Raw genomic sequence first — 27,537 nt, 5'->3', positions numbered from 1 at the left:
GCATGTAAAAAGAATGCTGTGCAATTTTATGAACTTTATAATCCTTGAGCCTGGACACAGTTTATGCTTTTATGTACCTCCATGACTCTTGTAATTATTGGGGTTTAATTTATTAATTGGCAGTAACTCCCATTTAATTTTGTTCTCATTTCTCTTCTCTTGGTTGGGAATCTAGTTATGCTTTTTGAACAGGATTGACATAAAGTATGGGATTGAGGAGATAAAGTTTGAGCCAGGTTTAGGTATGGTAACTCTGAAGGGCCGTATGAAAGCTGTACCTCAGAGTGAATTCCCACCAGTCTTGACCTTTGCATTTTCAGAATACTTTTAAAGACTTTAGTTGAACCACAAGTAATTTGATATCATTTACTTCTGGCATATTAAAGTGTTAATTTGAAAGCTATTTTTTTCCCCGAAAATCAGGTGAATACTGATGGTTTGGTGCTAAGAGGCTGGTACAACTGTCTGACACTGGCAATATATGGATCAGTAGATAGAGTCATAAGTCATGACAGAGACTCTCCACCACCACCACCTCCACCTCCACCACCTCCCCAGCCACAGCCAAGTTTGAAAAGGAATCCAAAACATGGTGAGAATTTAAAATTTGCGTTTGTCAACGACACTTAGGTTCATTACAGTAGCAAAAGGTAATTCAAAGAGCTCTTCTATCTTTGGAACCTTGCTTAAGACTTGACAAGATATGTGTCAGTCTCCCATTCTTTCCTATAAGAATTTCTTCTTATGTTAAGGTGGTTACATGTTATTTTCCTCCTCTACTTTCCTGGAATGCTTTTTAATTGAGCTGAGGGACTTTTTTCATTTGAAATAGGTAAATAATGTAGTCTAGTGGTATTCATGGTTTACTATCAAAATTTTCTCTAAAAGAATTGAAGAACAGGTAATAAGTTTGGTATATATTATTGGAATACTCATGTTAATGGCCTGTTTTTTCAGGAGTGCATTTCAAATTTGTTTAGATATCTACATCATAAGTTATGCAGACTTTTCCCATTTTTGAGAACTTTTTGCTCATTAACTGGAGACAAGAAAATAAGAACTCCAATAAACTGCAGTGGCTTTCCTTCCATAAGGCAGGCAACTGGACTCATGTTTCCCAGGGTCTCTTCTCCTCACTCCAGTATTGCTTGCTGTAAGCTGTTGAAATAAGGATTTTCAGGAATACATTTTGAAATTACAGTTGAAGTCATTAAGAAAAGTAATTTACTTTACTGTTAGCATTTTATGAGCACACGTAAAATGACCTTTGTTTCTCTTAATCCTGATGTAATATAGTGTGAGGTCCTTGTCTCTGATGGTGGTCACACCCTGTATTTTCATCCCTTTTCTTATATCTTAACCTGCTAAGCACAGTTAATGTTTCACTTTTCTTTTTCTTTTAATCCTTCATTCCTCTGTGCTTATTTGTCTTTTTTACCATACTGTGAGCTGCTTGTGAGCAGAGAGTATGCTTTACTTGTATTTGTGTCTTTAGTTTTATCACTGTGCCTGGCTACTCTAAAATTTTGTTAAATTTACTGACTTGTTTTAAAATTGACTTTTAACCTTATACATTGTGTGTGTTTGTGTGTGTATGTATGTTTTTAACTTTTTATTTTGAAATAATTATAGATTTATAAGAGGTTGCAAAGAAATGAACAGGGAAGTCCTGTGCACTATTCTCCAGCCTTCCTCAGTATTAACATCTTTTACAATTATAGTACAGTGTGAAAACAAGAAAATTGGCATTCGTACAGTCTGTAGAGCTTGTTTAGATTTCACCAGTTATACATGTACCCGTGTGTGTGTGTGTATGTATAGTTCTGTGCAATTTTATGTCACGTCTAGCTTTGCATAAGCACAACCACAATCAAGATACTTGATTGTACCATCATAAGATTCCTGGGTGTTACATCTTTATAGCCACACCCATCCCACCCATCCCTAACCTTTGCCAACCACTAATCTGTTCTCCATCTCTATAATTATATTATTTCATGAATGCTACATAATTGGAATCATGCAATAAGTGTCTTTTTGAGATTGGCTTTTTTCATTCAGCATGATTTCTTTGAGGTTCATCCACTTTGTTGCATGTACCAATAATTCGTTCTTTTTTATTGCTGACTAGTATTACATAGTCTAAACGTATCATAGTCTATCTAACCATTCAACCATTGAAAGGCATTTAGGTAGTTTCCAGTTTTTGGCTATTGCAGTCAAGTTGTTATGAGCATTCATATATATCTTCTTGTAGGAAAATAAGTCTTCATTTCTCTGAATAATGCCTAAGAGTATATACCTTATGTTTTGGTATGTGGAAAGTCAGAAATTCTAACTTTCCCAATATAAATTAATTGGCAGCTAATTTATCCATAAATTCTGAAGATGAGAAACTCAAATGCTGAATAGCATTTTTGTCTTGCATTCATTTAATTATACTTTAATAATTTGAAAGTTCTTTTTCTGTCTCTAAACTCTAGCTGATGGGGAGAAAGAAGATCAGTTTAATGGAAGCCCTCCAAGACCACAGCCAAGGGGACCAAGAACTCCACCAGGTCCCCCTCCACCTGATGATGATGAAGATGATCCCATGCCTTTGCCAGGTGTAGATAAAATCAGTGTTAGTTTTTGCTCTCTCCTTGATTAATGTTAACAGTGCTTTTTAATTAAAGGAAAAAAATTAGATGCTGGTAATCAAATCTTGATGAATACCCCTTCCCTTTTCATCCTGTGCAGTCTTACCTTGTGTTTTTCTGTTGGCAGGTGAATTTGTTAAAAAAAATCAGTTAATTCACTTAAAGCTGTACCGACATTGCTTTGAAAATAAAGTGTTATTATGCAATAATGGTATGTACAGAAGAGTATAGTTAAAAATAAGCAGTATGATTGGAAGAGATAAAAATCTGTATAGTTACTTAATAGCTAAAAAGAAAAGGATTAGTTTATGGTATTAGAACGTAAAATTGTATACTTTTTTTTTTTGAGGAAGATTAGGCCTGAGCTAACATCTGCTGCCAATCCTCCTCTTTTTGCTGAGGAAGGCTGTCCCTGAGCTAATATCATGCCCTTCTTCCTCTACTTTATATGTAGGATGCCTACCACAGCATGGCTTGTCAAGCAGTGCCATGTCCGCATCTGGGATCTGAACCGGTGAACCCCGGGGCCAAAGCAGAACATGCGCACTTAACTGCTGTGCCAATGGGCTGGCCCCATATAATTTTACTTTTTTTTTTTGTGGAAGATTGGCCCTGAACTAACATCTGTGCCCATCTTCCTCTACTTTATATGTGGGACGCTTGCCACAGCCTGGCTTGACAAGTGGATGTAGGTTTGCACCTGGGATCCAAACCCTGGGCCGCTGAAGTGGAACGTGCGAACTTAACCACTGCACCACCAGGCTGGCCTCATATACTTTATTAATTCTCACTGTATAAGGCTGTGCACTATATAATCTTAATATTTTTTAAAAGCAAGTTATTCTGCCCTTTTTTTTTTAGGGTATTTATGAGTTAAATCATCCAAAATGTCATTAAGTAGTTGCAGTGTCCAATCCTTCTGTCTCATGTCACTTAAACCATTAAAATAATCCATGCCTTAAATCTTAATTTTTCAGTGTCTGGTGACAAGGAAGAGGATGCTCCTCATAGAGAAGATTACTTTGAGCCCATTTCTCCTGATCGGAATTCTGTTCCCCAGGAAGGTCAGTATTCTGATGAAGGAGAAGTAGAAGAGGAACAGCAAGAAGAAGGAGAAGATGACGAAGATGATGTGGATGTAGAGGACGAAGAGGATGAAGATGAGGATGATCGCCATACAGTAGACAGTATCCCTGAAGAGGAAGAGGAAGATGAAGAGGAAGAAGGTGAGGAAGATGAAGAAGGTGAAGGTGAGTACGTTAGCTTGGACTTTGTGGTTTTAAGTACTAGATACTAACTTGATACAGCTTTGAGCAATGCAAAAGAGTGTATAGAAAAGATAAATGGCTTTCAAGAAACCCAAGGGTCAGAAGGTAGCTGGGTCTCAAGACTGACTATACCTGGGATTTCCATCTTTGCCTTATGTTTCTACTTGATTTCTCTTTGTCAACTAACTTGTTTCTCTGTTCATCCCACAGCTTTAATCTCCTCTCTTTAACCAACCAACCTAAACTATCTGGCTATATATTGATTCCATTTCCACATTTCCTGTGAGAGAGATTCTGTTTGGCTTGCTACCCTATCAGTTGCCCCTTGCTATCATCACCTTTGGCCAGGGAAGCAGGCTCATGCAGCAAATACATGATGATTAGGAATTTGATGGGCTCTTTTCAGAGTATGGAGTGGTGTTGTAAGCTGCGTAGAATTCCTAAAGATTTCTACCACCTAGCTATTTTAGCAAAATGCTACATTATTTTTAGAAATCCAGGGGTAAAAAAACCTCAGTTATACAGGGACATGTGACAGCATGATGCAATCTTTTAGTTAGGCTTCGTTTTTTCATTCAAAGCAGAAAGTGAGAGCTATTCAAGCTAATTTGACTCTTAATTTGTCTAAGAAATGGCATGTAATGTTAAAGCATTTGTGCAAATTGACAGATACTGGGCCTTGGTTTCTTCTAAAATAGTGTGGGTGAGGGTCGTTCTACATAAGAGTGAGGGTCATTTCAGTATCACAAGGGCCCTTTTACAAAATATAAATAATTACGTTATTGAGTGTTACTTTTTTAGCTACCTCCCTTCCCACATTACCAAATAATCCTTTATAGATTTACTGTGTTTGACTAGCAAATAGAAGTTAGATTTTAGGCAGGCTGTTTTCTTAATCAGGGATTGTTTTTGTAGAGAAAGTGAGAGAATGAGGCTGGCTAATTTGATTTTTAATAGAAGACATCTGGCTGATCCAGAGTTAGGCCTCTATAGGCCTTTATCTTTTCAGATATGAGTATATTGCTAAGACTAAATTGTTTTGAGCAAAAGAATGTTAAAAGAGGGCTGGTACTAGAGAAATACTCTGGAAACATTTTCTTTTCTTTCACAGGCTATTATTACCCATCTGTTTTACCACAGCCAGACATGGGTGTTAAAAAGTAAAATCAACAAGTTTTCTGTCTAGTTCTGTTTTGTTTGAAAAGGGGGAAAAATTGCACATGTATCATGATAATAAGAAAGCTTTGTTTTGGCAAAGCTCAGCATTTTAAATAAACAGATTTTCTATAAAATTATATAATACAGAGCTAGGAAACTGACAGGTAAATACAGAGAAGTAAAAATTCAGGAGTACAAAATTCATTTTCTAAGAAGAACCTGGTTTTTGCTGAAAATACTTGGTTTAGCTTTCTAATTACACTATTAATTCTTAGTTAATTGTAGTCAACTTTGCTCATCAACTTTTTTTTCCTTCTTAAAAATACTCTCTCAAGGGGGAAAACTTAATTTCTTCCCTCCTGAGAGAAGTATTTTTGTCACTTTGAGGTAATTCTAATTTTGTTTCTGTGAGGAAAAGATATCTACAACAGTTACTTGTAAAGCTGAACAGATATAACAGAAGAATTTGCTTGTGAAGTTTCTTCATAATTATTCTATTAGAAATTATAAAATGTTGGTAATTGTTGATAAGATGTTGGGGCATAAGTTAATTTTGTTGAGGAAATCATTAATTCTTATTATTTGCCATACTTATTAAATGAACTGTAAACGAAATTTTAAAAATATTTTTTGATTAACCAGAGTTTTTTGCATTAAACAACAATCACGTAATACTTAAGTGTTATTCATACTAATTTTCAGGGGATGATGGTTACGAACAAATTTCCAGTGATGAAGATGGAATTGCTGACTTGGAACGTGAAACATTTAAGTATCCAAACTTTGATGTTGAATACACTGCTGAAGACTTAGCTTCCGTTCCTCCTATGACATACGATCCATATGATAGGGAGCTTGTACCACTCTTATACTTCAGCTGTCCATACAAGACTACTTTTGAAATTGAACTCAGTAGAATGAAGGATCAAGGTCCAGATAAAGAAAATTCAGGAGCAATAGAAGCCTCAGTGAAGTTAACTGAACTCTTAGATTTGTATCGGGAAGATAGAGGTGCAAAATGGGTAACAGCTTTAGAAGAAATTCCAAGTTTAATAATAAAAGGATTAAGTTATTTGCAATTGAAAAACACAAAACAAGACTCCCTCAGCCAGTTGGTAGACTGGACTATGCAAGCTTTAAATTTACAAGTAGCCCTTCGCCAACCCATTGCCTTGAATGTCCGACAGCTTAAAGCTGGGACCAAATTAGTGTCCTCACTGGCAGAATGTGGGGCTCAAGGAGTCATGGGACTGCTACAAGCAGGAGTGATCAGTGGGTTATTTGAGCTCCTGTTTGCTGATCATGTCTCATCTTCCCTTAAGTTAAATGCTTTTAAAGCTTTGGACAGTGTTATTAGTATGACAGAAGGAATGGAAGCTTTTCTAAGAAGTAGGCAAAATGAGAAAAGTGGTTATCAAAAACTTCTGGAGCTCATCCTTTTAGATCAGACTGTGAGGGTTGTCACTGCTGGCTCAGCCATCCTTCAGAAGTGCCATTTCTATGAAATCTTGTCGGAGATTAAAAGACTTGGTGATCATTTAGCAGAGAAGACTTCATCTGTTCCTAACCACAGCGAACCGGATCATGACACAGATACTGGACTTGAGAGAACGAACCCAGAATATGAGAATGAGGTAGAGGCTTCAATGGATATGGATCTTTTGGAATCCTCAAATATAAGTGAAGGGGAAATAGAAAAACTTATTAACCTCCTAGAAGAAGTATTTCATTTAATGGAAACTGCACCTCATACAATGATTCAACCTCCTGTTAAGTCTTTCCCAACAATGGCACGTATTACTGGACCTCCAGAGAGGGATGATCCATACCCTGTTCTCTTTAGGTAAGATATTTTTGGTTTTGAAAAATATATTTCACAAATCATTGGAGGAAATTTTATTTGGTTGATTTAGTTTTTTATCTCTTTGTAGGTAAGGCATATCTATGTAAGGATGCTTGATATTTCAGAATAGATACTCGTAGTGAAACTGAGAAGTATGTTACTGTGGGTGAACTCTATTTTGTTAGTACTTAAAGTGGTAATAGCAACTTAAGTTAAAGATAGTAATAATCAACAACAATGCTTATATAAACTTGTCTGTGAGCAAGAATAAATGGGAAACTGTTGAGTTGCTTCTGGAAAGGTGGTACAAGAGGTTGGCATAGGAAGGAGAGAGTTTTTCTGTGTGAACCCTTTTGTACCTTATTATTCTAATACATTGTAAGTTAAACTTATATTTTACTTTAATTTTACAGTCCTGGTTGAAGATCTCTTTAAGGTTCAATTGCCACTTGTTTCTGCCATCTAACTCTCTAGTTCTCTGTTGATTCAATTTTGCCATTGCTGTTTGCTGGGACAGCACCCACAGTAGATTTTCTTTATTTTGTTTTAATTTTTGAGACTTGGTTTTTGGCGTTTTGACTGTAAATAATTTTCTAGCTAACATAGTAAATAAAATGGCATTTTTATTATTTTATTCCTTATTTCTGTGATTAATTTTTACCTTAATTTGGGGCATAGTGCATTAACAGAAAATGGGGTACTTGTCCACTGTAAAATCTCCAGCTATCCATTCCTGTTTTTAATTGAAACTATCAGATCTTACCTTAGTTTCAGTTCTTACAGGAGTAACAGAGGATAATTGCTAGAGCAAGGTCTGATAGGAGATGAGGTCAAGAGTACAAGTGTAGAGGTTTCGCTTTAAGCAGGAGTAAGGAAACCTTATGAGTGTACAAATATAGATACATTTGTAGTGCAGAGACAGTAAAGGAACCTCTCACCGATCACTTCATTTTTAAAACAGTAGGAGGGGCTGGCCCCCGTGGCCGAGTGGTTGGGTTCTCGCGCTCTGCTTTGGTGGCCCAGGGTTTCGCCAGTTTGAATCCTGGGCATGGACATGGCACTGCTCATCAAACCATGCTGAGGAGGCATCCCACATGCCACAACTGGAAGGACCCACAACTAAAAATACACAACTGTGTAACGAGGGGCTTTGGGAGAAAAAGGAAAAAAAAAATCTTAAAAAAAAATAAAGTAGGAGATGAAGTCATACACTGAGGATGACTGAGGGTGGTGAGTGAAAGGAAAGAGGTAATACTTTCAAACAATCACAGAGGGGAAACTGGTAATTAACGGCTTATTAAGTGCTGTTTTTCCCCCATAACTGCAGGAAGTATGTTTAGGTATCAGACTTTAGGAAAAGGGGCTTTGAATGCTGCACTAAGGAATTTTTATTTTATTTCTAGAATGCATGTGGCTATCTTGAATATTTTGGAGTAGCAAATCTGATATAATCAAAGTAGTATTCTAAGATCATATGTGCAAGATTATTGCACTGGAAAAGAAATTACAGTTACTAGGTAGATAAGCCAGTCTAAAGATTCTTGGTACTAGGTGTTACGTTAAGTACTTGGTCTAATAAAGTGGCAGTTAGAGAGAATGGAAAGACAAATATTGTGCTAATATCGAGAGAGTTTATGAAAGAGCAGTTACTAGGACTTGGCAGCTGGACCTAGTAGGTAGAAGAGAGAAGGAGCTAAAGATGTTTGGAGGTTTCTAGCTAGGGTAATTATCGGAACTGCGGTTTTATTGACAGAAATTGGTAAAATAAGAGGGAGAGTGAATTTTGGAAGGAGAAATAATTGTATTTTGGAAGGATTAGTTTGAAGTGATGGCAGGATTCTAATGTCCCCTGTTGGGGCCTCTCAAGATAATCCGTTTGCTGGGAGGACTCACAGGACTCAGCATTGTACTCAACTGTGATCTGTTACAGCAAAGGGATACAAACCACCATCAGCAAAGATAAAGAGGACATGGTGGTGAAGCTTGGGGAAACCAGTCACAAGCTTCCAGAGTCCTCTCCGAGTGGAGTCACACAGGACCTGCTTACTTCCCCCAGCAATGGATCGTGACATCGTGTGTGAAATGTTTTCTACTGAGGAAGCTCGTTAGAATCTCAGCACCCAAGCTTATTATTGGGGGATAACCAAGTAGGCACCCAGTACCTAGCACATATCAGAATTCCACACTCCCAGAATGAAAGCAGGTGTTCAGCGTAAACCATATTGTTTGCATGAACAATTTAGGCATGGTGAGCATTCTTATCAGTTGGGGGTAGGAACTCTTCCAAAATCCAAGTTCCCAGATGCCAGTCAAGGGGCCAACCTTGAAAGCAGGCCTTTCTAAGAGGAAGCAGTTTGAGGCCTGCTATGTTAACTGTTTTCTGAATGCCTCATAAGGTAGTTTAGTATGCTCTTGGAGCATAGTAATTCTGGAATTTTATCTTCTTTGATGGTTCTCTTTGGCTTTGTAGTAAAAAGTTACTGGGGTGTTTTTATCACGAAGTAGAAGCCTCAGTTTAAGCAGTAATATGATTGAGGAGGTGATTTTATACTTTCATTCCAACTATATGACATTCTGGAAAAGGCAAAGCTATGGAGACAGTAAAAAGATCATTGATTCCCAGGGTTTCAGGGCAAGGGCGGAATAAATAAATAGGTGGAGCACACAGGATTTTTAGGACAGTGAAAATATTCTGTATGATACTATAATGATGGTTACAGGTCATTATTTATTTGTCCAAACCCATAGAATGTATAATACCATGAGTGATGCCTACTGTAAACTATGGACTGGGTGATTATGATTTGTCAATGTAGGTTTATCAGTTGTAACAAATGTACCACTCTGGTTTGAGATGTTGATAATGGGGGAGGCTGTGCACGTGTTGGGGCAGGAGGTAATGGGAAATCGCTGTACCGTCCTCTCAGTTTTACTGTGAACCTAAAACTGCTCTAAAAAATTGAGGTCTTAAAAAAAATGGGGACAGTTTTAGCTTTTGATAAAAATAAATTCCTGTCTTTAATCTACTTATTAGTAATATTTTGACGTATTTATGGAAATTGTTGTGTCACCATTTGCAGTGACTAAAAATGTGAAGGAAATGAGTCAGTATTTTAAATAATTTTTATTCTTTTTTAGCATTCAAAAAATTATAGTATTTTTCGTAACTCAAAATTAATAAATTTATATTAAGCTAATCTCTTATAGTTAAGAGATATTTTTCCCTCATTTTTGAATTTTTGAAAAAATACTGTTTTTTGGCTCTTTTTTCTTTAAAATCTGGTTAAGTTTCACTTTGAACAAATTGACTTTAGAAAAGAGTTTAAACCTGGCAGAGCCTACATATAAAGAAGGAAATCCATACAGGTAAGGAAACTGATGCATTAAGAAGTTAGTAGTAATTGTGTCTATTTTGGGGTTTTGGGTAAATTCAGACTTCCCACCTAACACTATGTGTGCTAAAAAACAGTTGTTGGATTTGGTAAAAGAGTGCTGTGTATGTTAGCATTAGCTATTAAAATACGGAAATTTTGTAACTTGAAATTGTTTTTCTCTAGATATACTACCTGTGCTAGATCTGAATGTGCTCTCTATTTTTATAGTGTATGTACTGTATTTTTCCTAGACACTCTTAGACTGATAATGCCATAAGTAGACTAGGACGATGGTGAAAAAGGAGCATTTGATTAGTGACCTGGAAAGAAGGCCCAGAATTGAAAGTCAGGGTTGACTCTGGAAAGAGAAAACTTGTCAACAGTTATTTTTCAACGTCCATTGAATGCTAGCTAGGAAAAAGCCTCCCAGAACTTTCACTTTTTTTTTTTTTAAGATTTTATTATTTTTCCTTTTTCTCCCCAAAGCCCCCCAGTACATAGTTGTATATTCTTAGTTGTGGGTCCTTTTAGTTGTGACATGTGGGACGCCACCTCAGCGTGGTTTGATGAGCAGTGCCATGTCCGCGCCCAGGATTGGAACTGATGAAACACTGGGCCACCTGCAGTGGAGCGCGCGAACTTAACCACTAGGCCACGGGACCAGCCCCAGAACTTTCACTTTTATTTGGTCCACTGGAGAGAGGACTTGCTACTCACATGTTTTTAGTCAAAGCATTATATTGCTGAGGATAAGGATTATGGCCATTAAAATTTTTACCTCTCTCCTGTCTAATGAATATTGAATAAATGAATAATGTTTTGCACTGACTTGACATATATCACTTAATTTTCTACAGGTATCTTCACAGTCATCACTTCTTGGAGTTGGTTACTTTGCTTCTGTCAATTCCAGTAACAAGTGCCCACCCTGGTGTGCTGCAAGCCACAAAAGATGTTTTAAAATTTCTTGCACAGTCACAAAAGGGTCTTCTTTTTTTTATGTCAGAATACGAAGCAACAAATTTGTTGATCCGAGCTCTGTGTCACCTTTATGATCAAGATGAAGAGGAAGGTCTCCAAACTGATGGTGTTATTGATGATGCATTTGCCTTGTGGCTACAGGACTCAACACAGACATTGCAGTGTATTACAGAACTGTTTAGCCATTTTCAACGTTGTACAGCCAGTGAAGAAACTGACCATTCAGATCTCTTGGGAACCCTTCACAATCTTTATTTGATTACTTTTAATCCTGTGGGAAGATCAGCTGTTGGCCATGTTTTCAGTCTTGAGAAAAATCTCCAAAGTCTTATTACTCTAATGGAGTACTATTCCAAAGAAGCCTTAGGGTAATTTTCTATTTATTCCTTAAATTTTGTATTGTATTTGAAAATGCATCACTAATGGGCTACTGTCTTAAAAGAAGGTGTTGCTTTGAAAGTAAAAGCTATAATTATTTTTTGACGTAACACATAACTTGTTAATTAAGAATTAAGAGTGACAGAAATCTCGAAGATGTGTCTGTAAAGAAATGAAATGGATCTTTTACCCGCTTCTTCCACTTGCCCCATGTGTTGACAAAGATTGCAACTGTAATACTCTTGCTAATTTGTGTTGACGGGAATCCTAGGGCACAGGAATGTATACCTTAAGAGTAATGAAGACTGCCTTGCTGTCTTCTCCCCTCGCCTTCTAAACTGTTCATGGTGCTCTGGTTTCAGAATTGCTTTGACTGGATGAGGGGAATTGAGAATGATAGTAATTTTGAAGAGCCTGCCCGGTAGCGCAGAGGGTTTTAGTTTATGAGAAGAGAAACATGCTCTTCCTGGTTCATGGCACACCAAGCAGTGGCATGCAAGTCACTGGCCTCACAGTGGGGTCTTGATATGAAGCCTTGAGTGGCAGGTCTTTTAGGGGCCTATAAAAGGCAAATAATAGTGACTTCTATGACTGTATTTTAATAGTTCTGTAGTGAAAGAGTGATGATGGCAGTAGATTGATTCATCATACTTGTTCCTCTTTATCCGGAGTGGACAAATATTTGAAAGGAGACTAGTGAAGTATACTTCCTAATCTTTCATTGCTAATGAAGTATATGTGTTAATAATTCACTGTTCTGATTTATTTCATAATAGAATTTCACTTTTCATCATGATGCATGTACTTTTCTTTTTGTACACTTGTAAGTAGTATTTTCAGGTGAATTGGAGGTGAACTCTATAACCTGATTTCTTGTCTTCAGGAAGTTAGTCGTTTCATTGTAAAATTTCTTGGTCTCTTTAAAACCAAGTAGAAAAAGTGTTTAAAAAGTGTTCCTGAAAAATTGTTTTTGTACCAAAAACTTAAAAACCTTATTTTGTTTCAGTGATTCCAAGTCTAAGAAGTCAGTAGCTTATAATTATGCATGCATACTTATTTTGGTGGTGGTTCAGTCTTCCAGTGACGTGCAGATGCTCGAACAGCATGCAGCATCTCTCTTGAAGCTTTGTAAAGCAGATGAAAATAATGCTAAATTGCAAGGTATGGTACCTGAAGTTGTTTTAAGCATTTGTGATGTGTGAAGGAAAAAGCCTTTGAATATCTGTAATTGGTACTTTATCATATTTGGATAATATACCCAGTAATACTCTGTTTTTAGCTTCTTGAAAGTACCTTTTATAAAGGTGTTTTATATGGTGTTCTTAAGAAGATTTTCAGGAAATTGTTGAAAGTACTTTTTTCTGGAAAAGTTACGGAAGTTGCTGGTTGGTTGAAGTCCTAATCAAAATGGAAGAAGTAATTTAAAGATGAACTCAGAAGTTCATTTTTGTGTATTGTTTGCATGTATGTGTGTTTTCTATATATGTATTTTTAAGTACAACACTGTCCTAAATATAACTTAGAAATCCATTTGTGGTTCATTAACACATTTTTGCTGTCCTCAAAAATGAAGAATAATGAATATGAACATTATTTTCTAAAGTTTATAAATGCCTACTGAATGAAGTTTATGGCACATCTTATGTGGGCAGTCTTGAACAGTTTAAGGTATCTAATCACAATTTATTATTTTATTTTGGTTCCTGGCTTTCTGAACTTACCAAGTAGAAAGTGTGATAACATTGAGTAAATATTGTAAGTAGCATGTGGCTTGTTTTCTTTTTAATCCTAAATTTTATGTGTGGGATACCACCAGTAAAAGTTGGGTAGTAAACCCAACTTTCCTTATTGGAAATAGACTTTTATCCCTCAAGTATGCCTTTATAAAAGGAGGACACACGGCATCTTCAAATGTATTATTAATACTTTGCTACTTATTCTGGGTGATGGGTACACTCATATTTGTTTTATTATTATTCCTTATATCTTTCATTTGAGCTATGTATTCTCTATATTTGAAAGAGTTAATTTAAAAATGTGTAGGAAAAATTACACATGTACACAGTTGTAATCCTTATGGAGGAGTGGAGAGTGGTATATTTCATTCATGTTTGCTGTTATTATTTTGAAGTGATAGTGCTTACTTGTAATTTTCTAAAGGCAAATTAGGAAATTGACAAAATTTAAAGTTTATGTTAAGGGAAAAGGCACTCAGCAAATGTCCCACCACAAGCTTGATCTTGTTAGAAATTAATACATTCTGTGCATTTTTTGGGGGGGCTTGGGAGGCAGTGGCAGTGTTAGGTGAATAAATGCTATGTTATTATATTAGTTTATAAGCAGTCACTTTTTTTGTGTGTGAGCAAGAGTGGCCCTGAGCTAACATCTCTTGCCAATCCTCCTCTTTTTGCTTGAGAAAGATTGTCGCTGAGCTAACACCTGTGCCAGTCTTCCTCTGTTTTGTGTTGGATGCTGCCACAGTGTGGCTTGAGGAGTGGTGCTAGGTCTGCGCCCGGGATCTGAGCCTGTGAACCCCGGGCTGCCAAAGCACAGCACACCAACTACGCCACTACGCCACTGGGTCGGGCCCCTATGAGCAGTCACTTAAAAAAATTTTTTTTTAATGTTTCAAGTTTGATTGTTGCATAAAAATTTAACTTAGGGTCGGCCCGGTGGCACAGCAGTTAAGTTCGCGCGTTCTGCTTCTTGGTGGCCCGGGGTTCACTGGTTCGGATCCTGGGTGCGGGCATGGCACTGCTTGGCACGCCATGCTGTGGTAGGTGTCCCACATATAGAGGAAGATGGGCACGGATGTTAGCTCAGGGCCAGGCTTCCTCAGATGAAAAAAAAAGAGGAGGACTGGCAGTAGTTAGCTCAGGGCTGATCTTCCTCAAAAAAAAATAAAAATTCAACTTAACTAGATGGTCCTGTTTAAGCATTTAAATGTTTGAGTTTTCAGAAACCAATTAACTAAGAGTGGTTACTTCTTATTTATTCTAAATCAGTGAAGTAAAGCTTCATTTACATTTGATTTTAAGGCTTGTTTAAAGAATTAGACAGAAGTTCATCCCTCTATTAAATTTAGATTATTGAAATCAGTATGGATCTGATAGTGTTTTTCTTTGGAAAAGAATACCTTTACTTCCTTGATAAAAAGGCTTTTATTTTAAAATATTATATTATAAATTACTCTTTTTGTTTTTAAGAACTTGGCAAGTGGCTTGAACCTCTGAAAAACCTTAGATTTGAAATTAATGGCATCCCAAATCTAATTGAATATGTTAAACAGGTAAGTAAAACTTAAAAGTACCTTGATTTTATGAAACCGTGTGGTGATGTATAGTAATATTTTATTAAATCACTTGTATATAATGCAGTAATTGTTAAATGTACTTGATAGATTTACTAGACTTTGTGGGTACAGATTGGTAAATGGATGTAGATGGGTGTGTGATTGTGTATATACATGAGCACACATGCCCACAACCCTGTGTATTGTACTGCTTTCCGCTACCAGATTCTGTCCTATTTTTTCTCTCAAATTGGAATAATATCACCTAGCATTTTGATAACATTTACAAAAATGTTTTAAAGTTAAATGCTATTGTAATAGAACTTGTTTCAGTTAAACTTCAGTCAGTGAAAAAGAATTTCCCTCAAAATTTTTAGGTGAAAATTGATGGAGTCAATCCAGGTAATGGGGACTAGTTCTGTTTTTGTTAATTTGGCATGGTCAAATCTGCATTTGAAATAATTAATAAAAGTTTGATATCATAAAATTCTTAATATGCAGTTGAAAAATTCATAATATAATTTAAGTAATTCAAGATGAAAAGTTCATTAAAATCACTGCATTGTTAGTTAATTTTGAAAGTTTTTAATTTTTCTTTGCTTCTTAGTTGATGCAATATGTAGCATAGGAAGAAGGGCTAAAGGCACTCAAAGATATAGAAAAAGTTTTAGGTTAGAGGGCAGAATGGACCTTGAATTACCTCCTCTTTCATTTAATAGATGAGCTATGTATGTGTGTATTTATGTGTGTGTGTAAACCACCTGGTCTTGGAATTGAAATATATATTATTAAAGTAATTTATGCATATTGTCCAATCTGTTGCTAGACCCAGCAACAAAGTACTGTTTGGGCTTATCTACTTTAGATTTTTCTTCACTGATTTGTTTGCCCTTTTCTTTTTACTCCATCTCTTCTAAGAGTACTCTACCTCCTATGGTGCCATCATATTCTTCTCTTCCTTGTTCTATACCTCAAATGACACTTAAAGCTTTTCATTATGGTCAGTTTTTATTTTAACAGAAGTACAATAGTGTCCTGTAAATTTAGATAATCATGTATTCTGGGTGCTTAGGCATGGTCAGGTGACTATATAAGATGTTCAGTTCAGATGGCTTGAGTAAAAGAAATCAATAAGAAATTAGTTCTAGAAATTTGAATTACATGCTGTAATGAAAAGTGTTGACTTTTATCAAATCCTTATCCCATTAGTTATGATTATTATAAGTGACCCTCATTCCAAGATATACTAAAAACAGTTGATCTAAGACTGGAACTTCACTCTGTGGCTCCCTGCTGCCTATGTAATTTGTGGAATTATTGAAACGCAGCAAGGAAGAAATTAGAGGAAAGGATAATCTAAGGTGGGAAACATGAGGGAAAGGAATTTTCTTATTTTAGAATTTCTCCTCTGAGTTTTAGAAGCTGAAATACAATAGTCACCCCTTATCCAAAGTTTGGCTTTCTGTGGTTTCAGTTACCCATGGTCAAGTACACTGAAAGTATTAAATAGAAAATTCCAGAAATAATTCATAAATTTTAAATTGTGCACTGTTCTAAGTAGCGTGATGAAATCTTGTGCCATCCTGGTCTATGCTGCCTGGGACATGAATCATCCCTTTCTCTAGCGTATCCACACTGTATACACTACCCACCTGTTAGTTACTTAGTAGCTGTGTCGGTTATCGCATTGACTATCGCAGTATTGGTATTGCAGTCTTGTGTTCAGGTAACCCTTATTTTATTTAATAATATCCCCAAAGTGCAAAAATAGTGATGCTTGCAATTTGGATATGCCAAAGAGAAGTTACTGTTGTTAATTTCTTACTGTGCCTAATTTATAAATTAAATGTATACATGTATGTATGTGTAGGAAAAAACAGTATATATAGAGTTCGGTAGTATCTGTAGTTTCAGGCATCTACTGGGGGTCTTGGAACACATCCCCTGCAGATAAGGGGGGACTGCTTTAGTAACATTTTTTAATGTTTCTTCTGAGTTTTTTTTAACCATCTATATTCTTTTCTGTGGAATCTAGAAAAACAAAGCAACTTAAACATAACTATTTCTTGCCAGAAAACAGCTTGGGCAGGTGCTAAAGACATAGGCAACTGTATTTCTTTTTCCTCTAACCATTCCTCAACTGGCCATCATAACTAGGCTTTTGTAGCATCTGCATTTTTTAAAATGTATGTTGTCCAGTCCTAAAACATTCCCTGTTGCTTCCTCAGTTTTGAAAGAGGTTTAGTACCCACAGGGCTTCGTAAAATTAGTCATTGCTTCATTTTTGGGAGGGAGAATGTATAGAAAGAGTATATGAAAAAAAGTTATTTTAAATTCTTAATACAGAGTCTCATACATTTCTGTATATTACTTTTGTTTTAGTTGGTACTTTTGAATATACTTGTACTTTACAGTTATCCATTTTATTTATATAATACCATTTATGGTACAATATATGCCAAAGATCAAATAACCTTTATAAAACTTCAATAGCCTTATCCGTGTTGTGAATTTACTTAAGAAACTTAAAATGATATAACTACTTAACTTGAAGTTCTTATTTTTAACTAATGCTTTCTCTGGAATTTTCTCTTGATCTGATGGGTACCAAGAAATTAAACTTTCTGTTCATTTTTATTTTTAAAGAATATTGACAATTTGATGACCCCGGAAGGAGTTGGCCTTACCACTGCCTTACGAGTTCTCTGTAATGTGGCATGCCCACCACCCCCCGTTGAAGGTAATGTGGCTACTGTACTTTGAAACCTACTATTCTTTAAGCCTAGTGTAAACATTATTTATTAAATAAAATATTTAAAAATATTAAGATTATTAATATATAAGTAATTATTTTTTTCTTTCCTCTTATCCTGTGTAAAGGTCAACAGAAAGACCTGAAATGGAATCTTGCTGTTATTCAGCTTTTTTCTGCTGAAGGAATGGACACCTTTATTCGGGTTCTGCAAAAATTGAACAGTATTCTGACTCAGCCTTGGAGGCTCCATGTCAACATGGGGACTACCCTTCACAGAGTTACTACTATTTCAATGGCTCGCTGCACACTCACTCTTCTTAAAACTATGTTAACAGAACTCCTGAGAGGTGGATCCTTTGAGTTTAAGGACATGCGTGTTCCTTCAGCACTTGTTACTTTACACATGCTCCTGTGCTCTATCCCCCTCTCAGGCCGTTTGGATAGTGATGAACAGAAAATTCAGAATGATATCATTGATATCTTATTGACTTTTACACAAGGAGTTAATGAAAAACTCACAATCTCGGAAGAGACTCTGGCCAATAATACTTGGTCTTTAATGTTAAAAGAAGTTCTTTCTTCAATTTTGAAGGTTCCTGAAGGATTTTTTTCTGGACTCATACTCCTTTCAGAGCTGCTGCCTCTACCATTGCCCATGCAAACAACTCAGGTATCACTTCCGTATAACATGCATCTTATAAAATGACTGCAGTAACACTTTAAAAAAGCCAGTGATTTTGTTAAAAAAAGAAAACCTCATCCCCTTCCCCCCAAAAAGACATAAAATAACTGGATGGGGGTGAGATAAAACTGAAGCAAGTTGGTCATTGAGGAAATATGGGGATAGCATTTTTAAAATAAATTTTTGTTAACATGAGTTTAATATACTGTTATGTATACTTGTATGTTTGTTATTTTTAAATCATTTTTCCCCCTTATCATGTGTTAGAATTTGCCATTAACCTGGTTGCTTCGCCAATGGACTCTGATCTACTGACTGCTAACCTGAGAATAATAAGATTTTTTTAGATGCATTGAATTCAAGTAAATGTTTAATTGTGTAATAGGACATTAATGTTTTAAGCATGTAGTAAAGATGTTCTTTTCATAACAGTTCTTCCTGAACAGTTTTTGTGACTATAAATAAATATTTAAAAAAATCTACGTACACACACATTATACTTTTTTAACAGGTTATTGAGCCACATGATATATCAGTGGCACTCAACACCCGAAAATTGTGGAGCATGCACCTTCATGTTCAAGCAAAATTGCTCCAAGAAATAGTTCGGTCTTTCTCTGGCACAACCTGCCAGCCCATTCAACATATGTTACGGCGTATTTGTGTTCAATTGTGTGACCTTGCCTCACCAACTGCACTTCTGATTATGAGAACTGTGTTGGATTTGATTGTAGAAGACTTGCAAAGGTATTTTCATTTTGCATTAAAGTTTTTTCCCTCAAGTTATTTTTGACACAGATACGTTTTTTCACTTAGAATTTGGAAACCAGGGTTTAGAATACTCAGATAATATATGTATACATGTAAAGATTCACACATACATATATATACACACATACATATATATGAATATGAATATATGTAGATTATTTTTAATTGGAAAAGTTTATTTTATTATTTCACATGCAAAATGCCTTGAAGGTCTTGATATTTGGATGTTTGAAAGGTGAACTATAAAGTACTGTGATTTGAGAAAATATATTGTTGAAAACCTGAATTTATAAAATTTTATAGTTAATTGTAAAATTTCAGAGAAATTGTCATATCTAAGGAATGAAATGTTTTATACAAGATTTGTATAAGTTGATATGTGTTGAATAATAAATATTAGTTAAATAATGCCTTAAAATCAAGAACTTTGTTTACTAAATGTATTGATTTTATTTCAGCACTTCAGAAGATAAAGAAAAACAGTATACTAGCCAAACCACCAGGTTGCTTGCTCTTCTTGATGCTCTGGCTTCACACAAAGCTTGTAAATTAGCTATTTTGCATCTAATTAATGGAACTATTAAAGGTGATGAAAGATATGCAGAGATTTTCCAGGATCTGTTAGCTTTGGTACGGTCTCCTGGAGACAGTGTTATTCGCCAACAGTGTGTTGAATATATCACATCCATTTTGCAGTCTCTCTGTGATCAGGTATTTATAGTTATTTTATAAATTCTTTGTGTATATTATTAAAAAGCTTCTCTTGATATAAATCTTTGCTGTGAACAAAGAGATCTCACCTATTTTATTACTCCTGCTGTTGTTTAGGGAGATAAAGTTGACTAGTGAACCAAGAATAAAATGGTTTGGTGCTTCATGCTTTCTTTGGGTTTGTACTTCACAGGTTTCTCTGAAGAGCTTTTTTCTTCAGATTGTGTCCTTGGATAGTTGCTTTACGTACCACTGTATTCTTTGGGGTTGGTTATGTCTAGTATGTTCATTTTCGTTCCAATTATGTTATATACCAAATCATTCTTGAATTTTATAGTTTGTGATTGGTTGAATTAATATGTTCTCTTGTTAAGAAAACCTTTGAAGGCATCACAGGCTACTAGAGTTTTCGTGTGTTTCATACTACTGTGCTTGTAGATGTTGACTAAACGTAGTAGTATTTTTCCTGCTGTCTATATTTTTGACTTCCAGTTTATAGTTCCATGAGTTAATGAGAATTGTTTTAAGTTTTAAAGCCCACTGTGATTGGGATCTTTGGAGATTTCCAAGCCTAATAGCATTTTAGCTTGTCAAAATGCTCCTGCTATCTAATGATGAGATGTGATTTTTTTCAGGCAGAATATTTTTGATAGGATCCCAAATTGGAATATTATCTTTTTCCAGCTTAACAAAAATCCAGTTTGGTTATATTTAACACTTAAGTCAAGAGGGAACATTTTGGTGTGACTTGTTTTCACAAAAAGGGACCTGGTAGAAAATAATTTTGAACCTAGTAGAAAGGATATTTGACTGGTGTTTGTGATATTATCCACATTGAGTTGTATGACTACACTGAATAGCACTATAGCATCCCAGCTGCCCTTATCACGTAAACCTCATTCTTGGTCTCACTTTGTTATATTACCCTCTGATTCAAGCTTTGTTTTATAGTTTTAAGCCAAGTTGAATACTGGTTTGCAGTATGTTGAAGTGATTAAAGGTGATGAGACATACCTAAAAATGTTCCTGTAAAATCCACTTCTATAAAAAGAGTAGAGCTTTTAGTTATTGTTAGCTACACTTGCTTAGCATTGAAAAACTTCAATTTTAAAAGTATGTAAAAACTAGAGGAAAATACATAGTTGGATGACTGTGCTTAAATTTTTATTTGCTCCATCCATCCATCCCTTTTTGTGATATTTTAAATTCCAATATGGATATGTTTATTAAAATTTATTTCTCTGAATGGTTTTTTTAATAAATGAAAAAATATTCAAATGAATGAATAATACAGTGATTTAAAATATTTTAGTACCAAAAGCACTTCACCATAACCTTTTGAAGATAGAAACTACACTTGGTGCAACACAGAAGGAAAAATTTTTAAAGAGATGTTCTTTTAAAGTAAAAATATTGTAAAGTAAAATATGTGACTTTATTTCTTTGTGTGTGTTTCCTTTCATTAACTTTTATAAAAGGGCAAAATGATTCCTTTGTTCTTAATGTGTTTGAACCTGTGTTTGGGATGGGATGGTAACAGTAATAGTTTAATGAGATAATTTCTAATTATTAATAGCTATGTATTTCTGAAGTAAAAATGCTAAGTGATGATAATCATTAAAAAAAATTATTCCTACTCCCCTCCTCCCTCACAGGACATTGCACTTATTTTGCCAAACTCTTCTGAAGGTTCAATTTCTGAACTGGAGCAGCTCTCTAATTCTCTACCAAACAAAGAATTGATGGCCTCAATCTGTGACTGTCTACTGGCTATGCTAGCTAACTCTGAGAGCAGTTACAACTGTTTATTAACATGTGTCAGAACAATGATGTTTCTTGCAGAGCATGATTATGGATTATTTCATTTAAAAAGGTAATGCTTTATCTAATTTAATATACTCTTGGATTTAATTTTTCACTCTGTCACTTCCCACAATAATTAATTCATAGCTATTGTAGAAGGTTAAAGGTATGATTTCCTTAATGTGGAGAAATCTTGTGTTTATGGAAAAGATTTGTTAGCAGTGAAGTGTGCTAGCAATTAAATCTTTAGCATTGAAAATATAAGTCGAATAAATAGACAAATAATATGGACGTCTTACAATATTTAAGAAGGAAATCTTATCGTTGCAGGGATGTTAATTCATTCTGTAAGATATTTGTTTTGTTGATATATTCACCTGTAGTCCTTCAAAGATGACGATACTGTGATTGTTATAGACCTTAAAGCTAAGTGTTGATTCTGTGCTTTTTATTCTCTAGAGGAATGGCTGAGATGAAATTAATTTGAAATGATATAAACTTGGGCTCTCTCTGTTCATGCCCTCATTTTTTTCTTCACTGGGAAAGTAGCTGGCTATTGTATAGATTTATTTGGGAATTTGTAGAAGTACATAGGATTATGAGAGACAAAGAAGGAGGAAACATATTTGTGCTTCTCTCTCATTAATTCTTGCAACATTGGTTGAAAACTTATGTTCCCAGGTTCTATGTTTGGTCCTGGCTCCTACCCTCTCCATCTCCTTGTCCTGATAAACCTGTCTCGTTTCCTGTATTTTCTCTCTCCGTTGGTGGCACCTGCTGAACATCCAAGTTTTCCTCCTTCCACCTTTCTTCTCTCCCCTCCCCAGTCTCTCACCAAAGTCGTTAAATTTTACTTCATGAAGGTCCTTTTTCCTATTGTCTGGGTATTTGCTCTGTATTCTTTAGAACTCTCCTTTTTCAGTATACTTCCAAGAAAGCCAGAAGCTGTCATTGATCTCTCCATTTCTAGCTGGGTTAGGTGCTCTCACAAATACCCTTTGCATATCTCTGCCATAGCATTATATGTGATGTTGTTGGCTTTGCTAAACTTATGTTTCTCATTCTTTTTTTTAACCTGTAATCTTTTCCTAAGTAGTCTTAACCTATTCCCTTTCTCCCTTTAGCTCAGATCTTTCTGCTAAGCTCCAAGTAATTTATGTAAACATCTTTACTTGGTTATTTAATGGACATCTCAAACTGAACAGATCTAAAGCAGAGCTCTTGATATTCTGGCTGCAAAAGTGTTTCTGTCTTGTTCATCCTAGTAAATGGTATTACCATCCACCCAGGTACACTACCAAAACTCCAAGATTTTTGATTCTTCTTTTTTCCTCACCCTCTACATCCAGTTCATCAGTAAGTCCTGTGGATTATACCTCCAAAATGTATCCTGAATCTTATCCTTTTTTTCCACCTCCATAGCTACAGCCCATGTCCAGTCCACTGTCATTTCTTTGCAGTAGCCTCCAGTCTATTCTCCTTGCTAACACTGTTGTTCCCCTAAAATCTGTTGTTAGCAGCCAGAGTGATCTTTTTAAGCTTAAAACAGATATGTGTCATTGTTTTGCTTAGATTCTTGTAATGGCTTCCTCTTGCACTGCAACTAAAATCTAAACTCTTTATAGTGATCTGTAAGGCTCTATATGTACAATCTGGCCCTTGCTTATCTCTTTGACTTATCTCATAGCTCTTTTATCTTCACTTTTTGCTATCCTGTCAAGCTTATTCTTACCTCCAGGCTTTTTTACCCCCCTAGATCTTTCTAGGATTTTTTTTCCTCACTTTGCTTAGGTATTTGCATAAATATATTTCCTGTCTAAATATCTGTCTAAAATAACCTACCCTTTGTGTCCCCCATTCCTTATCCTCCACTATATTTTTCACTGTATTTATACTGTTTGACATTACGTTATATAGATTTATTGCTCATTTGGTTGTCTCCCTCACTAGAATATAAGCTACATGAGGATAGGTACTGTCTCTTGACTATATTCCCCCCAGCACCTAGATACTGCAATACATAGTAGATACTGTGAAGGAATAAAAATGAATACTGGATTCATTTAGTCCACAAATATTTACTGAATGCCTTTTCTGGGCTAGACACTATTCTAGGTCCTGGGGGAGTCAGTAAAAAAAAAAAAAATCCCTGCTTTCTTGGTGCTTTCATATGACTGGGGGTAGATAGACAATAGGTAATAAATAAATAAAATGCGTAGTATGTTAAAGAAAAACATAACATAGGGCAGTTTGACTGAATGCTAGAGTGAGGGTGGGAGTTGTCATTTGAAGTATGGGAAAGTGATAAAGCCCTTACTAAGAAGGTGACCCATGAACAAAGACCAAGAACCAAATGAGGTGAGGAGTGAAACATGCTACATCCTAGGGGAGAACACTTGCAAATAGCAAGCCTAACATGTCTGAGAAACATCCATGAGGCCATAGTGACTACCCTTGAAGTGAGTGAGCAAGGAGAAAAATGGTGGGGCATAGTGTCAGAGAAGTAAAGGTGGCATAAGGTGGGGACGAGATGATCAAGGGCCTTAGTGCTTTATTAAGGGCCATTGTAAAGTTTTGAGCTGAGATATATTGCATGATCTGGCTTTTTTAAATAAACAGATCATTATATACTTTTTCCTGTAGTCCTCTCAACAAGCCTGAGGTAGGTATCACTTAAAAAAATTTTTTTTTGGAGATAATTTTAGACTTTCAGAAGAATTGCAAAAATAATAATACGGAGTTCAGATATACTCTTAACCCAGCTTACCCTTATGTTAGCATCCTATTTAACCATTGAGTAGTTATGTCAAAACTAAGAAATTAACCTTGGCATCATACCATTAACTAAAATACAGGACTTATTTGTGTTTTACCAGTTTTTCCATTAATCTTCTTTTTCTGTTCCAAGAGCTAAGATAGGATCCTACATTGATTGCATTTAGTTGTAATGTATTCATTCTTTGTCTCCTCCTTCCTTATTTTTCATGACTTTGACATTTTTGGAGAGTACTTGTCAGCTATTTTGTAGAATATCCCTCAATTTAGGTTTGTCTGATGTTTTCTCATAATTAGATTGAGATTATATTTTATTGAGAAGGATACCACAGAGGCAATGTACCTTTCTTAGTGCATCAAATCAGGAAATACATGATGTTGATAGGTATACTAATGATATAAACTTTGATCACTTAACTGAGGTACTGTCTACCAGAATTCTGTACTGCAAATGTAGTAATTTTCCATTTTTAATTACAAAATATTTCGGAGAACATCCTTTGAGATTATGCAGATATCCTATTTCTGCCTAAAACTTTTGTCCACTAATTTTGGGATCCCTCAGTGAATTTTGGCATGTGGCAGTTATTATTCTGGTGTTCTAATGGTGATTTCCTATTTCTCTCATTCCTTTTTCATTTATTAGTTAGCCTTCTGTAAGGAAGAGTTATCACTTTTTCCTCATTTATTTATTTATTCAGGTATTTATATCAGTATGGCTTTATGGACATTATTTTGTTTTCTTGTATAATAATCCAATACTCTTGTTACTTATTTTGTTGCTCAACTTGTGTCACTGATTTTGGTTTTCCGCTCATTGGATACAGCTAGGAAATATTTTTCTGTGTCCTTACACATATAAACACATCTGCATTTATTTTTGCATCTATTTATCTGTATATATGTATTTCTAAAATTGAGTCCATACTGATACTTTGATTCCAGTCCAGTATCAGAAGGTTGATTCTAACCTTCCGCTTCTTTGTAACCTCATTCTCCAACAATATGAAACCTAGCTCTCATTATCTATATTTTCTTATTAGCCCTATTGTACAAAATTGAGTAGTAGTTTGTAACTATTTACTAACACGTACTCCTTGACAAATAAATTTAGCAACTAGAATACAGTATTTGTGTATAGTTTTTTTTGTTTTTAGTCTTACTGTATCCAGTCAAAACACTTGTTTTCCGGAGTTACTTAGATCAACTCCTTTATTCTCCATCTCCTTCGGTTTGGTTATATGATTTGTTTGTAGTACAATTAGATTCGTTTCTCATAGTCTGCATTCTATTTACCCCCAAATTTTGGTTGACTTTTTAAATTTACATTTGGTAAAATTTGTGTTTTATGATGTGCAGTTCTATGGATTTTGACAATGTGTTTATCACCACAGTTCCGTAAAGAGCAGTTCCATCACCCCAATTCCAGTGTGCTAACATTTTATAGACGACCTCTCTACAAGTTGAGCAACAAAATACCAGAATTTGGTATTGCTAGTTTCTTTTTTTATTTTAGACGTTCCAATATGTGTGTGGTGGACCCCAGTTTTTGATAGACCATGGAAGTAGGGCTCAGTTGCTTAAGGTTATATATAATGGCTAGTAATTGGTATAGTCTAATTTTGAATCCATGCTTTTTCCATTAATCGTATTGTCTTTGTATTTAATCTCATTCCTGTTTGTTGTGCCTTGTCTATTTCCTTATTTTATAAAGTTCTCAAGAGTAAGAGTTTTATCTTTCTCTTTTTTGTATTGCTTTACCAAAATCTTGTATGATGGTGTTTCAGAATCTAAACACATTTTTCAAATACAAACAGCACATGTTTAGTGTTAATGTCATGCTTATTTTCATTTTGGCTAATTATGTTACAGTGTAAAGGACGTAGTTGAATATTAGAATAGTTTGCCTTTGAAATTCTCTTTTGATCAACTAAGAACTGTGTAAATGCATACGATAATTTTAGCAGAACTATTGTCATGATTTTAGATATATATTATAATTGTTATGCTGAAATCTCTCTCCATCAGGGGTTGGCAAACTATGGGCTGCAGACCACATCCAGCCTGCCACCAGTTTTTGTAAATAAAGTTTTATTGGAACATAGCCAGTGTTTATGTGCTGACTGTGGCTGTTTTCCCACTACACCAACAGTTGAGTAGTTGTGACTGAGATTGTTTTTGTGTATAGAGAGAAACAGACTGAGTTTTGTATTGCCCGTAAAGCCCAAAATATTTACTGTGAAGGTCTTTACATAAGAAGTTTGCCAACCCCTGCCTCTATACCCTTGATTTTCTTCTGGCAGGTTACAGTGTCAAAAAGATAGTCGTTTATTGTAGTTATTATATAAGTTAGGCTATCTGGTCAGGCTTCTGAGACAGCTATAACCTCCTTATGTTAGAGAAATCCTCAGGTCATAAAGAGTATAAAAATAGGGAACCTGCAAATTTCGTTTGCTAAGTTTTATGCCTTCATTATTTGAGGGAAGTTTTTTCTTTAAGAGCTTGAAGCTTTATAAAGAGATGTCACCTATAGATATTGCTTTGTTATATAGTTTGTGTACACAGACACACCAAAGTACTTTTTACGTCTTTTTAAATGGTAGATTAAACTTTCTTCTGTCTGTACTGAGATTGTTCATTTCTCATGTTTGATTTATATGCACAAATTTTAAGACATCTCCTATTTTCTTTATTTACAGTTCTTTAAGGAAAAACAGTAATGCTCTGCATAGTTTACTGAAACGAGTGATCAGCACATTCAGTAAGGACACAGGTGAACTTGCATCTTCATTTTTGGAATTTATGAGACAAATTCTTAACTCTGACGCAATGGTAAGTGTATTTTTATATATATATGTATTTGATGTTTCTTAAATTTACAAACTTTTGTCATGAGTTAAAAAAATCACTTGGATTCAAAAGTATCTTGGAATACACAGTGCTTTTTGGAACTTGGAACTTAGTGCTTTTTCTATGCCCTCACCCCATTATAAATACAATTTCTTTGTTTATTAAAAAAATAGATGTTTATGGGCTGGCCCCATGGCCCACTGGTTAAGTTTGGTGTGCTCTGCTTCAGCTGCCCGGGTTTGGTTCCTGGAAATATT

At 35.3% G+C, this 27,537-nt stretch overlaps 1 protein-coding gene across 2 annotated transcripts in view; it reads left to right on the top strand.

Annotated features, from left to right (window-relative positions):
• Positions 1–27,537, top strand: part of VIRMA (vir like m6A methyltransferase associated) — a 67,007-nt gene that overhangs the window by 20,794 nt on the left and 18,676 nt on the right. For both annotated transcript variants that reach the window (XM_014841662.3, XM_014841661.3), the window contains exons 5-17: positions 424–592; positions 2,484–2,606; positions 3,617–3,889; positions 5,768–6,908; positions 11,140–11,631; positions 12,648–12,802; positions 14,848–14,930; positions 17,580–17,673; positions 17,814–18,358; positions 18,882–19,117; positions 19,600–19,852; positions 21,508–21,725; positions 27,130–27,262. In XM_014841662.3, coding sequence (XP_014697148.1) covers positions 424–592; positions 2,484–2,606; positions 3,617–3,889; positions 5,768–6,908; positions 11,140–11,631; positions 12,648–12,802; positions 14,848–14,930; positions 17,580–17,673; positions 17,814–18,358; positions 18,882–19,117; positions 19,600–19,852; positions 21,508–21,725; positions 27,130–27,262 — 3,915 coding nt within the window. The remainder of the gene's footprint in view (positions 1–423; positions 593–2,483; positions 2,607–3,616; positions 3,890–5,767; positions 6,909–11,139; positions 11,632–12,647; positions 12,803–14,847; positions 14,931–17,579; positions 17,674–17,813; positions 18,359–18,881; positions 19,118–19,599; positions 19,853–21,507; positions 21,726–27,129; positions 27,263–27,537) is intronic.

This window comes from Equus asinus, chromosome 12 (assembly GCF_041296235.1).
Source record: "Equus asinus isolate D_3611 breed Donkey chromosome 12, EquAss-T2T_v2, whole genome shotgun sequence".
Lineage (NCBI taxonomy): Eukaryota > Metazoa > Chordata > Mammalia > Perissodactyla > Equidae > Equus > Equus asinus.
The sequence above is the reverse complement of the archived record's forward strand: the minus strand, read 5'-3'. Positions and strand labels throughout refer to the sequence as shown.